The following is a 16,821-nucleotide window of genomic DNA, read 5'->3' on the forward strand; positions in this document are numbered from 1 at the left end:
AGTGACTCTAATTTGCAGTCGTGGTCTAGGAGGACTGTATCAGCAGCTGGTGAGGGCTCCCTCAGCAATTTTGTGGATCAGTGGGTCTTAAATCACGGTGTGCATCCAAATCACCTGGGGTGCTCATTGAAAATACCAAATATCCTGAGGTGGTTCTGGGCAGCTGCATTTCTAGCAAGCATTCTAGGTAATTCTGAGGCACACCACAGTTTGAGAACCCCTGGTGTGGTTCACTCTGTTCCCCCTGCCATGCTTTCCTCTGAGCAGTTAATATAGCTGTAGAGCTTCACCTGAGTGTATTAATGGGTGGGCACAGTAAATTGCTAGGGTTCCCCTCTGGGTCCTGGATATGTGGCCCAAGAACAAACTGTATTAAGCCCCTGGATTTTAGGATGGGTTGTTACATGCACTAAATAACTGGACCCTTCTCATGAGAGTATTCAGGACACTCAGGTTGTTCTTGGGCTATTAAGTAAAATTGTGACTATTTTTCTTCAATAGCCTTGGCCCTGAGATGGGGTAATTGGATATTTTCTCTTTAAGGAACTGTCCCTTGTATTATAATTTTTCTAATAACTTATCTTAGTCCATTTAGGCTGCTATAATAAAAATACCATAGACTGTGTGGCTTATAAACAACAGAAATTTATTTCTTACAGCTCTGGAGGCTGGGAAGTCCAAGATCAAGGCATCAGCAAATTTAGTGTCTAGTGAGGGCCTGCTTTCTAGTTCATAGATGGCCATCTTCTTGCTTTGTCCCCACAAGGCAAAAAGGCAAGGGAGCTCTTTTGGGTCTCTTTTTTAAGAACACTAATCCCATTTCTCATGACCTAATCACCTCCCAAAGCCCCCACCTCCTAATACCATCACACTGGGGGTCAGAATTTCAACATATAAAGTTTGGGAGACACATTTAGTGTGTAACATTCTACCACTGACTCCCCAAAATTCATGTCTGCTTGCATACAAAACACATTCATTCTATCCCAAGAGCACCTAAAGTCTTAACTTATTTCAGCATCAACTCTAAAATCTAAAGTCCAAAATCTCATCTGAATATCATCTAGATCAGATATGGGTGAGATTCAAGGTACAGTTCATCCTGAGGCAAAATCCTCTGTAGCTGTGAATTTGTGAAACCAAACATGTTATGTGTTTCCAAACTACAATGGTGGAAAAGGTATAAGATAGACATTTCCATTAAAATAAAAAATAAAGATAAGTAGGAAAGAAGAAAAGGGTAATGGGTCCCAAATAAGTCCAAAATGTAACAGCATAAATAACATTAAACCTTAAGGCTCAAGAATAATCCTCTCTGGCCCAATGCCTGCCTCCCAGACCCACTGGGGCAGTGGTCCCACCTCCATAGCTTTCCTGGGCACCCATGGCTTTCCTGGACAGATGCTCTGCCTTCCTGGCCCACATGGGTGGCAACGTCATCCCCACAACCTTGTGGGATGGCCCTGCAGCAGCTATCTGCAGGGCCCCATGGTTTTGCAGGCTGAGGTCCCACACCTATAGCTCTGCTAGGCAACCCAGTCCCCATGGCTCTGCTGGGTGCAGCTCATACCACAGCTCTCTGTGGGGACTCCACCTCTGAGAAATCCTGGCCTACCTGAACTAGAAAGGTAACCCACCCTTTGAAACTATTCTGCTTCCCCCAACCCAGATACACCTTGCACTCTAGGCCTGTGGTCGGAATGACAGCCCTGATGTCCTCTGAATCACCTTCAGGATCACTCTTCCATTGTTTTGAAGAATACCTCTTGGCTTTTGTTGAGATGACTGATCCATACTGATTTCCTTACTAAATGGTCATTTGGCTACATCATTAGTGCTCTCATTTTTTTGCAATATGGATAAGCTAAGACTTTTCTAAATCTTTGGGTCCTAGTTTTTTTTTGCTTAACAGTGCCATCTTTAAGCCTTTTCTTTCTTCTTACATTTTGCTATAAGCAGTCAGGAGGAGCCAAGCTGCACCTTCAATATATCGCTTAGAAATTTTCTCAGCTAAATATCTAATTTTATCACTTGCAAGTTCTACCTTCCACTTAATACTAGAATACAAACACAGTTCATCCAACTTCTTTGCCACTTTATAACAAGGACTACCTTTCCTCCAACTTCTAATAACATATTCCTCATTTCCATCTGAATCATCAGAATGGTCTTTACCATTCATATTTCTACCATCATTCTGCTTTAAGGTTCAAGAACAGATCTGAATATGTTGCTACCACTGAATAGTCTCTTGCAGTTATAAAATAATTCTGAAAATTAAAATATCTCTCAACATCCATCCTCAGGTGACTGGTACAATAATTATCCCTTGGCCAAACTCAGGCAAACAATCCATGGAACTCACAGCCCTTTTATTTACATTCAATTGTGTAGAAATGCTTCCTTGTGACATATTTTTTTATTATAGTTTTTTCAGGATTACTTAGGTGTTATCTAAGAAAATTGAGGCTTTCTCTCCAACTCTCTTCTTTTTTTCTGAGCCTTCACCAGAATCACCTTTAAAGGTCTGTTCACAGCTGTGTAGGCTTTTTCTGGCGTATACCTCAAAACCCTCTCATGCACCTCTACTCATTACCCTGTTCCAAAGATGCTTTCACATTTGTAGGTATCTGTTTCAGCAGCATCCCACTTTCAGTACCAATTTTTGTCTTAGCTTCTATAACAAAAACACCATAAACTGTGTGGCTTATAAACAACAGAAATTTATTTCTCACAGTTCTGGAGACTGGGAAGTCCAAGGTCAAGGGTCCCAGCAAATTTAGTGTCTGGTGAGGGCTGATCTCTGTTCATAGATGGCCATCTTCTCTCTATGTCCTCACATGGCTGAAGGGTGAGAGAGCTCTCCAGGGTCTCTCATAAGGGCACTAATCCCACTTGTGAACTAATCACCTCCCAAAGGCCCCACATCCTAATATTATTACATTAGAGATTAGGATTTCAACATATGAGTTTGGGAAGAAACATAAACTTTCAGTCCATAACATATGAAAGTAGCTTGCATCTTTCCTCAATTCTTAGTTTAGACATCAAACGAGAGAAATAGAAGGCAAGTTGTGGAGTGGACAGGTAGGTCTGGGTTCCAATTCCAGACTGCCACTTAACCAGCTATGCAGCCTCAGACATTCTGACCTCTTTTGAACTCTGGAAATTTAAATACAAATATCTACCTCTCTCACTTATACTGAGATTCAGATGGGGCACTGTAAGGACAGCTTCTTGCATAGGCCTAGCATTGTTCAGGCCCTGCAGAAATGAGTGTTTTCATAGATAGCTGTTTCCTCTGAATCTGGTTTTCTTGTTCTCAGTTTGGGAGATTTTCTCCATGCTCTTTAGCTGGTAGATCAGCTGGAATGAAAAATGGACTCCCTTGGAGAGCCACCTGTCTTTACTGTATGCTGGTTTGGGCTGCCCAGTGGGAGGCAAGAATTTGATGAGAATCAATGGGCACAGAGGACAAATAAGAGTTAGAAAACGGCATCCAGCTAGTAATTAGAAAACGCTGTCAGCACTATACACAATTTTTTGATTGATTTCCTTTTAGTGTTGAACACTTGCCATGTGAAAAGTACTATGGTGAATACAAAGACACGTGAGACATGGTCTTTCCTCAAAGAGCTCACAAGATAGCTGGAGAGACAACAACATAAACCCTTAAAAAACCCGAATGATGATACAAAACTATAATAAAAAAAAAATGTTATAAGGAAGCATTTCTACACAATTGAATGTAAATAAAAGGGCTGTGAGTTCCATGGATTCTTTGCTTGAGTTTGGCCAAGAGATAATTATGGTACCAGTCACCTGAGGATGGATGTTGAGAGATATTTTAATTTTCAGAATTATTTTATAACTGCAAGAGACCATTCAGTGGTAGCAACATGTTCAGATCTGTTCTTGAACCTTAAAGCAGATGATGCTGGAAATACCCAAGTGATACAGTAAAGATAGATATGGGGAAGTTGTATCTAAGAAGCTTTTAATAGAACAGAATCTTGATGGCCAAATAGTACTTGGGAAAAAAACGAGCAAATGTGGAGCATCCAGTTGTGGAAATAGGATTTTGAATAATGGATAATTGAGGGCACTCAGGTATATTAGGACGAATAGTATCACCCCAAAAATTCATGTCCTCTCCAGGACCTCAGAATCTGACCTTATTTGGAAATAGGTTGTTGCAGATGCAGTTAGTTGAGATGGGGTCATACTGGAGTAAGGTGGGCCCCTAATCCAATGTGACTGGTGTCTTTATAAGAAGAGAAAACAGAGACACAGACATACAGAGAGCAAAGGCCATGTGAGGACATAAAAACCCAGGGAGGGTGCTATGTGATAACGGAGACAGAGATTGGAACAATGCACCTATGAGCCAAGGAATGCCTACTACTGCTGGCAGCATCAGAAGTCAAGGGAAAGGCATGGAACAGATTCTCCCCTGAAGCTTTCAGACAGAGCATGGCCCTGCCAACACCTTGACTTTGGAATTCTAGACTCTGAAACTGTGAGAGAATAAATTTCTGTTTTAGCAAGCCAGTTTGTTAGTACTTTGTTATGGTAGCCCTAAGAAACTAACATACCAGGGTGTTCTGTCTCTCCAGACACCCTTATTTCTGCTGATAGGTGACCTTACAGCTTTCTAGACATCCCCGACTTCTGTCCTAGGCCTTCCTCTGATTCTACACCTACAGTGACACCCCAAGCCTTCTGGCCCACTTGAAAAATTTCCCTTCTCTCACCCCTGCCACCACCAAGGAATCTGGTGGGATGAATGTGGACTCACGGGTTGGGTGCCAGAAAGTGGTGACACTGGTGGTGGGCGTGCATTCATGAGTCAATCGCTGCAGAGACTGAGCGACTTATCACAGCTGGCTCTCTGGGCGCAGCCTTTAATCAGAGTGCAGCTGCCACCAGCACGATCCCTAAAGAGCCCTGAATCTTTGGCTAACAAAGAGCAGATGGTCGTGTCCATCCTAGGTCTCAGCATGACTCTGATGGAAAGAGACAGCGTCCTACAGCAGTCTGGGGCTTAAATTTTCAGCTAGCCTCAACCCCAGGAGGATTTCTCTATAAACAGTATTTTTTGGTCCTCTGGAAACTTGTTGAGTTGTTGAGTTCTGTGGTTTGTGTTTGACAGAATCCAGGATATGTCCTCATGTCCTGTTGTAAAAGGCCCAGCCTGGTGCTTTGGAAGAGATCTTTCATGAAATTCTCCATTGTTTGACCTGATGGGCTTAGTCCACCACTGTGACCCTATTGGCCTATGCCTGGAAATGCAAAATTGTACAAGAGCTTCCCTGATCCCCCAAGCACATGATCTATTGGTCACTATCCATGGAATTAGAAGATACTTCTGTTGCTGATTACATCTATCAGTGCAGAAGTAGTTAGGTTTGGATGGCTTGTATCTAGACCTGTGTATCTGCTATAGTAATCACTAGGCACATGTGGCTATCTAAATTTAAACTTCAATTATTTAAAATTAAACGAAATTTAAAATCCAGTTCATCAGTCACATTTGCCACTTTTCAAGTGCTCAATAGCCACATGTGGCTCGTGGCTACCATATTGGAGAGCACAGATACAGAATGTTCCATCATCACAGAAAGTTCTCCAGGACAGTACTGGTCTAGAGTTATTGGCATTTCCACGCCTTCCAACACACAAGCTCTCTTCCCCTTTTTACCAAGTGTAATTTTCTAAGATAAATATTGAGACTATGTCAACTCCATGATAAGAAGAAACATGATTTTTATTCACTTACTGTCTGTTAGAAATAATAAAAAGTATGTGTCTGTTTTTAAAAAGAAGAAAAATAAGTGATGCTAGACCAATGTTGCCCAAATTTTAACACGGACATAAATTACCTAGGGATCTTGTTAAACTGTAGATCCTGATTCAGCAGGTCTGGGTGGCGCCTATGATTCTACTTTGCATCCACAAGCCACAACTTGAGTAAGGAGGAGTTATAGCATGTGAGTTAGGACCCTATTTCAGAAGAATAAATCCGGCACATCAGCTTTAAATGGAAAGACAGAAGCTGAAGGAAATGTTCTCATTGTCCAACCAGAAGAACAATACCAACCCCCCTTCCTTAGTCTGAATGGGACATGGCACAGCAAAGATGAGCTGTGCAGCACAGCAGAGTGAAGAGCTGTACCCTGGAGCCCGGCTGTCTTAGACTTGATTCTGGACTCCACCACTTCCTAGCTACGTGCCCTTCGGCAAATTGTCACTAGGCCTCAGTTTCCCTGTCTGGAAAATGGGGATAATACGAGTACCTCTTTCACAGAGTAGTTGTGAGGACTCAGTGAATTAGCAGATGTAAAATGCTGGAATAATGTCTACTATATTGTAAGCACTGTCTGTAGTTGCTGAATCAGTAAGTAAACGCAATATTCTGCTTCTAAACAGTGAATCCGGTTTATCCTGGATGAGTTGGTGCGTTTCTGATTAAGTGCACGTCATTCAACTCTAAACAAGCCCCTAATTTCTCCCCTGTGGATTGAGGAAGGGGTGAGAAGTGGGAGACAATGTCTTTGGTGAAAGATTGAATTCATGAAGCATCCCGGGTTATAATAAAAGTAAAAAAGTGATGGAGACGGAAGGTGGGTCCATAATTGATGGGAATGGTCCAGGGAGGTCTAATCAATGGTAGTGTTGCATTTCTGGGGACAGTGGCCACTGGACAGGCACCCTGGTAACCCTGACTAAATGCTGTCCCTCTCACAGGCCACCTTTAAAGAAACTTTGTACTGTTGACTACTGTTGGTATAACCAACAAAAGTCTGAGTTTGGAATTTGTGCAGGTTTTATAAAATCTATCCCTTAAATATGAGACATTTTCCTTTGGTGCATGACAGCAAAATGGATTTGAGTTGTTGATGAGAATATGGCATACACTTTTGCCTGGTATTGATCATTTTTAAACCTCCTCCTCCATCTCCAAAGCAAAGAGCCTAGCCAGCAGCGAGTCAAAAGATGGGGTTTCTCTTTCGACGAGATATTGAAGGACCAGATTGGACGCGACCAGTTCCTACGATTCCTGGAGTCTGAATTCAGTTCAGAAAACCTCAGGTAAATCTCTGGATGGTTTGCACCGTGTGAAGAATGTGTGTGAGAAAATTTGCATAATCAGTCTCTCCTCCTCCCTCTTTCAATAAAATATTATTAGGGTTCAAGTTCAAATTCCAGCTAATCTGGCTAAGGTTGAAATGGAGAAGATCAAATTAAAATATGCAACTTTGTTACCGCCAGAATAGCATCTACCAACACCAGCATTTTTCATTCTTTAAGTCCGGATGACATTTGCTCAACTAATTGGAAACATGTCTTCAATAATAATTAAATAGTCAGGCAGATTTGATGACACTATTCATCAAGTAAAACCGCAGAACCGTGGAGCTCATACTGGAGAGATCGTCCAAAGTCTCTCTCCTCCAGAACTTCCCACCCTGGGGTCCTGGATGTCTGAAAGGCTAAACAGAAAAGAGAGGGGTCAATGGGCTCATTTCAGAATTTCAAAAAGCCAAAGTAAATATCATTCAATAACTGGAGACATAACTGTGCAAGCTGATTAAGACATGCTTTTTCCTTCTGGGGGGATTTTTGTTGACTCCACATAGGGGTTACTCTGATCATCTGATGCCAGTGGGAGCATCTGATTTCTATTGGTCTATAACATACTTTATGAAAAATGTATTAATAATTTCTGTTCAATAGGAGAAAAATGAAACATTCAACACACGGGGTCCAATGTGAGAGGAAAAGCGTCCTTGGTCATGAAAAACTTGGGAATTTGTGGTATATTCAGCTTTTTATTGTATTAGATTAAGAAACAGAGACACCCATGGGAAACATGACTTATCTAAGACCCCATAGTGATCTTAGCAAAATGGGGACTTCTCAATGGGTAAGATGAACATCTATCTCTCTTTTGTTTTTCTTTGAACCAGGTTCTCTTTTATATACTAGGTTAATTCCCATCTTCTGGTGCTATTTTCTTAAAAAGGATTTTGTTAATTTTTACAAATGTTTCTGACTTAAAAAGTCAGAGCATATACTGCAAACAAAAGACTCTCTCCTCCAATGTTAATGTGCAAAATCTATGTTATTTATTTGAAGTTGGTGACCATCTTAGTCCCATACATCGATCGAGTGATGTTTATGACAGACCTCTGCTGTATCAAGTCCCGCAAGAGTTTGCTGAGGGATGCAAGAAAGTCAGGATGCATGATCTCTGCCTGCAATGGCCTTGTAGGTCCTTGAGGAAAAAAACACAAGAAACTGTTCAATCATTAAGTGTACATAAATGAGTGTAAACTCTAAGAACCATTTTAGAAGTATTTAAGGAGAGAGGAATCAATGTAAGCTAGAGTAGGCAAGTCATAAGCTGGACTTTGAAGAATACACAGGCTATCGATACACAGAGAAGAGGGGAGAATGTCCTGTGCTGAAGCCTGTATGAGCACAGGGGTGGCAGTGGGACCCTCCATGCCATAAAGTCCTGGGAGGATATGTACATGCCAACTAACTATATGTACCAGTACTTAGGAATCCATGTGTCTATTATAAACCAGATAAGGTTGAACACCTTATTTCAGGTTATGACACGAGTTCTTTCCTTACGCTAAAGCATTATTCTAAAAACATCTCAGAGCTTTGCTTCAGTTCCTAATAAAGTATTTGTGACAGAAGGCTTGACTTCTAATACTCTTCACTGGAGTGGTGCTCAGACAGCCTCCCAGGCTATGCCTCAAGGCAGATGCTGGTAGAAAACCAGCCCTTCTGTGACCAGTTGATGCACCCAGGTGAGTCATAGAAACCAAAATTCCTCTTCCCCAAGGTGGGTCATATAGAAACCAGAACCACTTTTCCACAAAGCCAGACATAAAAACTGGGATTATTACTCTAACCTTCCCCTGCCTTTCTGTCTAGGAGCTGACCGTAAAGAAATTCTCTGACTACCCTTGTCTGATAGTAGGTCCTAAGACAACTAATTCTCTGTATGGCCAGCTCAGTCCCAGGTTCCACCCCCAGCATGGTCCCCATAAGTCACACCTTGGCATCCTTCCCATCTCCTCTCTCACTCTATTCCACTTGGGTTCCTGAGATGGTGTGGGGCAGAAAAGGTATGACACCTTCCCTCACCCCTCATAAAGGTCATGGCCAACACTCCTATGACAAAGACAGGTTAACAAGAGAAAAGCACAACAAATTTATTTAATCAGAGTTTTACGTGCCATTGGAGGCTTCAGAAGTGAAGACCCAAAGACCCAGGGAAAACTGTTCATTTTTGTGCTTAGATTCGATGAAGACTAGATGGCTGTGTAGAAATGTGATTGGACAAAAAACGAATGATCTAACAGCAATTCACTGAGTTAGGAACCCAGCCAGGCCTGTCTGTTCAGGTTCTTCTGGGCCCCTGTGTGGCATTCCTTCCTCTGGGGTATAGAGCAGGACCCCTCTGGAATGAGGGTCTTATGATCTACAATCAGACAAGGTAGGTCAAAGAATTTCTTTATGGTCAGCTGCTAGACAGAAAGGTAGGGGAAGTTTAGAGTAATATTTCTAGGTTTTATGGCTGGCTTTGGGAGAAGGGGGCTCTGGTTTCTATGACCCACTTTGGGGAAGAAGAATTCTGGTTTCAATGACTCGCTTGGGGGGAAGGGAGGGGCAAGAGGCAGGAAGGCAGGAGAGGTCAGAGAGAACGTGATTCCGAAGCTACTGCTGAGGCCTTCCAATGTCCTTTAGTTCACAGTCCTCAGCATGCCACAGCGCCATACTTTGGGGTATTGTTTTCTGAGCCCCAAAAGTGGGGTGGTATAGAGACCCCCTTTACCTCACTATGTCAGCCTAGTAGTGGCCCTATGACCCTCTGCCACCTGTACTGTTGCAGGGAGTTTAAAGAATGGCTACAGGGGCCTGGCCATTGTGAGGGTGGCAGGAGCATCTAGTGGTTTAGCTGCCCCTTTGCCCAGTCTGGAAAGCCCTGAGTGTAGCCAGAGCCACATATTGATTCAGACAAGTCTCACAAAATATGCATGACACCTAGGGCCCAGAGTGAATGGAGGAGTATGTCCCTGGCAGGTGTTCAGCACTTCCTCCTGCCGTCACCTCTCGTGCCTCTTCCAGCTCCTTGCTGTTGCCAGAAGTTCTACATTTAATCTTGAGTGGAGGAAAGCGCATGCGCATGCCCCCAGCATGCACACATAAATCCAGACTTAAGGAGGGTCCCCTCTGATACATAACAGAAAAGAGGACGCAGAAAATTGAACAGCAGAGAGAAAAAGTATAGCCCAAGAGCTTCTAAAATCCTCTCTGGAGGCCCAAATTCCATGTTTTTGATATTCAGCAGAATTGAATACGTGGGGGAAGCTCAGTTCTAAATCACACAGCTTCTGGACTCTTCAGTCACCCATCCCAAAGTGGTTTCTTCCCCTTCCCTTTGTGTTCATTCCTTCGGCCACAGATACTGGCTCAGCACCTACCATGACCCTGCTCTCAAAGATTCAGAGTTGACTGTGCTTTCCCCTTGTCCTTCCCGGGTGGCCACGGCTGGCCACGCAGATGCCCCCCACCATGGTCTATGAGAGTGGCAGGTAACCCTGGGAGTCGTGCAGAGTGGCCCAGCCTGAGGATCCTGCCAATTGGTTGTGTTGGCTGGGGTCATCCCTTCTCCTCAGGATGGGTCAAGAGCCCAGGCTGCTGGCATTGGAACTTGAGAGGAAAAGAGAGACTCTCCACTTCTTTTGTGTCCTGTGCTCCCTCCCATCTCTCTAGAGGAAGGGGCGCTTAGATCATAGCATTTTTGCACAGCACACAGAGTGCCAGTTAAGTGGCCAAGTAGTGGAATTTATACTGGAGCTTCAGGATGTGGAACAGAGAAGCCCCAAAGCGTCACCCTGAATCCTTCAAGGAAAGACTTCCATGACAATATAAAATAGTTTGAAGTCCCCTTAGTCATTTCCTTCTGGGCGACTGTACAAGATGAGGGAGGGCCGTCACCTCCGGGGGCTGGACGAGGCATGGCCAGCAGCGCATTTTGCTGCAGCTGGAAGATCTCTATGGCAGGAATTGCCTCTCTTTCTCCTTTTCTAACCCAGCCTCAGCTGAGCCCAGGGCTCCATTCACACTGGTGGCCCATGGGGACAGTTGTCTGCTGGGTGCCAAGGGACCGTGTATGGCTTGTCCACAGGGCAGGAGCCTCGTAGTTCTGATGCAGGGAACCCGGCTGAGTTAGTAGACCTCATTCTTTTTTCCCTTTTCTGTGCATTTTCCCAGAATGGTGACCATCGCTCCATGCCACCTTCTCCCCCCTCTCTCATACTTTCCCTGCACAAATCTTTGTCATCCCTGGCTTGACACCCTCTGCCGCAAGGCAAGGTACGAGTTAAAAATCAAAACTCAGCACAGAGCGTGCCCCGTACATTTTTTATGAGCAGTAACGTCTCCTGAGAGAACGTAGTTGTTCTTCTGGCCTGCAGATTGATGATGCTGGTTCCACGCAGTGTCAGCTGAAGGCAGAAGCAATTAAAAGACAGCACAGGGGGGTTGCCAGGTTTGCCTGGAGAGCTCCCACCTGCAACGATCGCCCGGAGTCCCAGGAAGACCTCGGAAGATTCACTGGGCCCGGCGGGATCCACCGCTAACCAAACACATGATTCATCGGAGCAGAGGTGCCTCCACGGCGCCGGCCGGGTGCTGGTGCTGGTTGCACCTCAGGCACCGGGAATCCCAGCCCGGCCCGCGCCGCAGTCAAGTTTAATCCTCCCGAGTCTCCGGCCGGCCAGCAGAGGGCGCAGAGACGCTTCCTGCTGCCCGCCTGCGCCGAGGTTGCTTTCCTCGCAGAACGACCCAAAGGCGGTATTTTCTAACCATACAAATTCTAGGGTGTGAAAAGAGGTGTAAGCTGGTCCCTGAGGGACTGCCCAGACCTCCTGGCAGGAGGCAGAAAGACCCACGGCCACTTGGTTTCTCTTGCTGCAGCCAGCCTTGAGCAGGAAAGCCCATTCCCCGTCGGCATCCAGGGAGCAAAGAGGCCACCTGGGGCGGTCCCTGCACGCCCTCCAGTCCCCTGTCCACCACGGCTTCACCCCCTGGTTTCTGAGCCCCGGCTGCCTCTCCCCAAAGGCCTGCATTTCTACGCTATTAACATGGATCAAACGCCGGCACGCGGCTGCCTCCCTGCTGCTCTGACGGCTGGCGGCGACCAGTGGAGGCGGGACAGGTGGCCTTCCCGATAGGAGCGAGTCCTTGCGGCCTGCCGGTCACGACAGGCAGGATGGGTGGAGCTGACGTTGCTGCTGCTGGCATTTCACTCCCCCCGTCCCCCGTCCCCGTGTCCTCGGGGAGGAGCGCTACCTGCAGGCTTTTGATAAGAGCAGAAGCTTCAGCGAGCCTCAGCGGGCCTCCCATCCGCGGTAGATGTGCGCGGAGGACCTTTTGTGGCTCCGTGGGAACGGGGGTGGGGGAAGTGTGGCCGGAGCTCCCAGCTCAGGCAAACACAAGCTGAAGCCTGCTCGGAATTTCAAATTGACACAATGGTTCTTCAGAGCCAGTGATGGTAAACACTTATGGGATGTCAGGATGCTGTTGTGACAGCACTTTTGCTGTCACCTGAGAGGGATAAGGCAGGTCATCTCCAAGGCAGCCAGAAGGCTGGGGAGAGTCCCCGTTGTGCAGGAGAAAACTGCTGTCTACTAAATGTCACTGTACACCTTCCCCCTCTTCCTCCTCCTCCTCCTCTCCTGTCTCCCACCCACGCCAGCATGCCAGTTGTTTGTCCTTGAGCTTGTAATGCAATTTCAGTTCTATCTCACAAAAAGCACCTTTCATTTATTTATTTATTTATTTTTGTTAAAGTTTCTTAAATTTGATTTTAAAATTTGCATTTACATTAGCTCCAGACCTTCTCTGTATCCAGCTAAGTGATGTGCATTAATGTGGCTCCCAAATAATTCTGCAAAAGGGACCTGGAGGCCCCAGGAGCCACAGGGAGGCTGCCGAGCTCAGAAGCTGCCAGGCTTCTCAGGGCCTTCCTAGAAGGATTCAGTAGCTCCCCCTCAGTGCAGACTGGAGCACAGAAGACCCCACGTGACAGTGATGGAGGGTCAGGAAATCACCGGGTGTCATCTATCTATGAGGCGCTGCAGGGGCCTGGGAGGCGTGGGAAGGATGCTGGCCCCAAAAGTTGCTTCCAGCCGGGGATTCAGCCCAGAGGCGACTCCCTGAGAGAGGGCTGTTCTCCCATCTGCCCAGCATGTGGCTGAGGAGGACTGGCTGACTTAGTCTGTGGCGAGTTGCCCCTTAGCACTCCGCGCAGTCCTTTGAAAAACCAATACCAGCTTCTTTTTTTAGAGCCAGGTTTCCTGGATTTTTCACCTGCCTATCAAACACTGTCTTCAGACAGAGAAAACCTGTAGGAACTCTCATCACCAGAAAGCATTCCGGCCACCTCCTTCATTTCATGGCAGACCTTAGTTCCAGAGAAACCCCCAAGGAACGCAGGGAGTGGGCCTCAGAGATGGAGGAGACCCGCTCCCCAGCTCGACTTTCAAGGGCCCACCAGAACTACTCAGCAGTTTAACAGCTCCTTCTAGATTCTGCCTTCCCCACCCCTCTGGACCCTGGCTAAAGAAGCACTAGGGATTTCCTGTCCCCTGGGAGAGAGAGGACACAAGCACCAAGGACCTGGGCAGAAGGAAAGAGGGCTGGTGCTGAAGGGCAGGTGGCAACAGATGGAAGTAGAGAGAGCCCCTGGCAGCATCTGCCCAGCCCACCTGAGGAGGAGGAGACAGCATTGTAGAGATTGTACCTGGCCAGCACTGAACCTGTGGCCACCACACAGACCCCTCCTCAGCTCCCATCCCCTGGATGGGAAGTTTTCAAGACCTGTGCCATGTATCCCTCTACCTAATTTGTGCCCATTTTACAGATGAGGAAAGAGACACCCAGAAAGGTATGACAATTCAAGACATAGTCAGGATGAGGGCAGAACTGTTTCCTGATCTGACTGAGTGAAGTCGTTAAGGCTCCTTCCCTGCTTTCACTTGGCTCTTCAGGATCAGTGAGAGAACCGTGAGGGTTTTCTTTAAGGAGATCGTTAGAACCCTAGATGGCAAATCAGGGGACGAGTTGGAGCCCAGCATTCTGGACACACACACACACACACACACACACACACACACACACTCACACACACGCACACACACACACACAACACACACACACACACACACCCTCACCCTCTCTATTCATTGTGGAAATGGGGCTGCATTACCTCTCTCTGCCACTGAGTGGCACCTTTGGGCCATGAACTTGGCTCCAAAGGCATTTCTCTGAACAGCAACAAAAACATGCTTAACCTTTTTAAAAAAACAAGTACATCTTAGTTTGGGTGAAATTTGATGACAGATTGAGTGCACTTTTCACCATGTCGTGGTTCAGCTTTTCTTGCGCCTCCGTTCTCATTGACTAGACTCCATGTGATTCCTGCAGCCATGGGAACCACACAGCACAGGACCTGTCCTCTTCTCTCATTGATGGGGAAACTGGCCTGTTCCGTTCACAGGGCAAAGGGTGTGCTGCCCGGACCCTGGTCCTGCCGAAAGGCTGCCTTGGAACCATCCCCAGGACCTGGGAGTTATTGTCCAAGCCTTGGCTCTGGTTGCTGCTGCTCTCAGCAGAAAGGAGCTCACAGTGCCTCTCCTGGTGGCAGCTCCCATGCAGATGCTGGGAGTAGAGAGAGGCAAACATGGGAGTGAGCAGGAGACTTTTCTTTCTGGCACTCTCTGGAGAATCTTTTGGCAAAGAGTCCCCCATGTATACCCTTTCAGCTTTGTTCCAGATGAGCCCTCTTCCATCTGAAAGCCATTTATTGAGCTCCTACTACATGTCAAGCACCATGGTGAACACTGATGTGAATCAGCTCAGTTTCTCAATCTATGACATGCGTGTCTGGTTCATTCCAGCTCAAATATTCTTTATGATTCCAGGATTCTGCCTGCTCTGTGATCTTTCCTTCATTTTGATCCCAACCAGATTCGACAAAGGGACTCACATTGTCTGTGTAGTAGCACGTATGTAGAGCAGTGGTTCTCAACCAGGCATGATTTCACCTCCCAGGGGATATTTGGTAATGTCTGGAAACATTTTTAGTTGTCATAACTTGGCGGGTGGGGTGCCATTTAGGTACATAGTGGGTAGAGGCAGAGGCTCCTGCTAAACATCCTATGATGCGCAGGACAGCCCCCACAATGAAGAATTATCTAGCCTGAAATGGCAATAGTGCTGAGATTGAGAAACCTTGATGTAAAGGGAGAGAAATCTCTTTTTGGTAACCAGAAGCAAGCTGACCTTCTTTTTCACAATAGGGAGATACCCTGTGTGTTTTTGGCAGTCCCGATGGTCTTTGTGACCCATGGCATCACGGCAGCTTGGGTGATGCTGCAGAGTAAACTTCATGGGACATCAGCTCTGGGATCACGGCCAGCAGGGTCCAGATGCTGAGCCCCCTGGAAGTGACCGTGTTTCTGCTCCCACTTCAGGTTCTGGCTGGCTGTCCAAGATCTCAAGAAACAACCCCTACAGGATGTGGCCAAGAGGGTAGAAGAAATCTGGCAAGAGTTCCTGGCTCCAGGGGCCCCAAGTGCAATCAACCTGGATTCTCACAGCTATGAGATAACCAGTCAAAATGTCAAAGATGGAGGGAGATACACATTTGAAGATGCCCAGGTTTGCTTATCTACTTGAACGGTTGTGATGTAAGGTGTTTCTTTGTCTACTTCACCACCGGACCCTCTAATACAAGTCTAAGGCATTGTTGGTAGTTAGAATTTCAAGCTTTATTATTTATCAGTCCACCAAAGGAAACCATTCCACGTAGGTGTACAAAGAAATTCCCAGATTATTTGCCTAGGTTGGTTATGTTACTGCACAGAAACAGAAATGTACATTTATATGCTTTATCTTTTCCAGGAAAACTCAAAACATTTTACAAAAGCTGAAGACTTGTATTAGGTCAGTAGTAGAATCAGGGAACCATAACACAGCATGGGCAAAGTGGGTACAGTGAGCTGGCAGGGGCATGAGTCGACCCCCCATCTGTCTAACTGTGAGGCCCACCCTCATAACCATGACTCTGCGCTGCTTCTGCAGAGATCCCAGCTATGAGTGCATATTTGATGAGCACCTCTATGTGCCAGGCTCGGTGCTGTGTGGTGAGATACCGCAAAGAACAGAAAAAGCCCCTGCCCTGCCCTAAGTAAACGGGCAATTTCAACAGCATGAGAAATGCCCCAAAGGGCTGAACTCTGGGGTTAAAGCAAGCCGGCAAGAGGGACTCCCTGCCCTGTATGGCACAATTAGGATTCTCACAGATGCCAGAGAAGCTGGTGAAAGACACAGAGCCACAGAAACCACCCTAGACAGTGGGCTTAATCTTCAGGGCTCGGAGGTGCCATTTCTAAGATGAGCATCAGATCAGTTGCTTACTTCCTGGCCCCTAATTTTGTCTTCTCCCACCACCCCACACCCAGGGACAGGGCTTAAGATTTTGCTCATATCTCCTCAACCCCACTCCTCATTCCTCTCAACCATGCAGTTCCTGGCAGAGAATTTGAGTCGTTTGTACTCCTGTGGATGTTATTATCTAATTTAGGAAACTCACTGTAGCTGCACCAATGTGAGTAATGGCATGAGAACACAACCGGTGTCCTTGTCATCCAATGTGCCTTATCATTTGCTCAGAACTTCAGGATGGTAACATACCAACTTTAAAACCATAACTGTCTTTTCTGATCCCCT

At 46.2% G+C, this 16,821-nt stretch overlaps 1 protein-coding gene across 4 annotated transcripts in view; it reads left to right on the forward strand.

The window, feature by feature from the left end:
• Positions 1 to 16,821, forward strand: part of RGS6 (regulator of G protein signaling 6) — a 534,053-nt gene that overhangs the window by 478,668 nt on the left and 38,564 nt on the right. For all 4 annotated transcript variants that reach the window (XM_063091836.1, XM_063091838.1, XM_063091840.1 and 1 more), the window contains exons 14-15: positions 6,967 to 7,092; positions 15,564 to 15,750. In XM_063091836.1, the coding sequence (XP_062947906.1) occupies positions 6,967 to 7,092; positions 15,564 to 15,750 (313 nt within the window). The remainder of the gene's footprint in view (positions 1 to 6,966; positions 7,093 to 15,563; positions 15,751 to 16,821) is intronic.

The sequence above is a fragment of the Cynocephalus volans genome, chromosome 3, assembly GCF_027409185.1.
Source record: "Cynocephalus volans isolate mCynVol1 chromosome 3, mCynVol1.pri, whole genome shotgun sequence".
NCBI classification, from domain to species: Eukaryota; Metazoa; Chordata; class Mammalia; order Dermoptera; family Cynocephalidae; genus Cynocephalus; species Cynocephalus volans.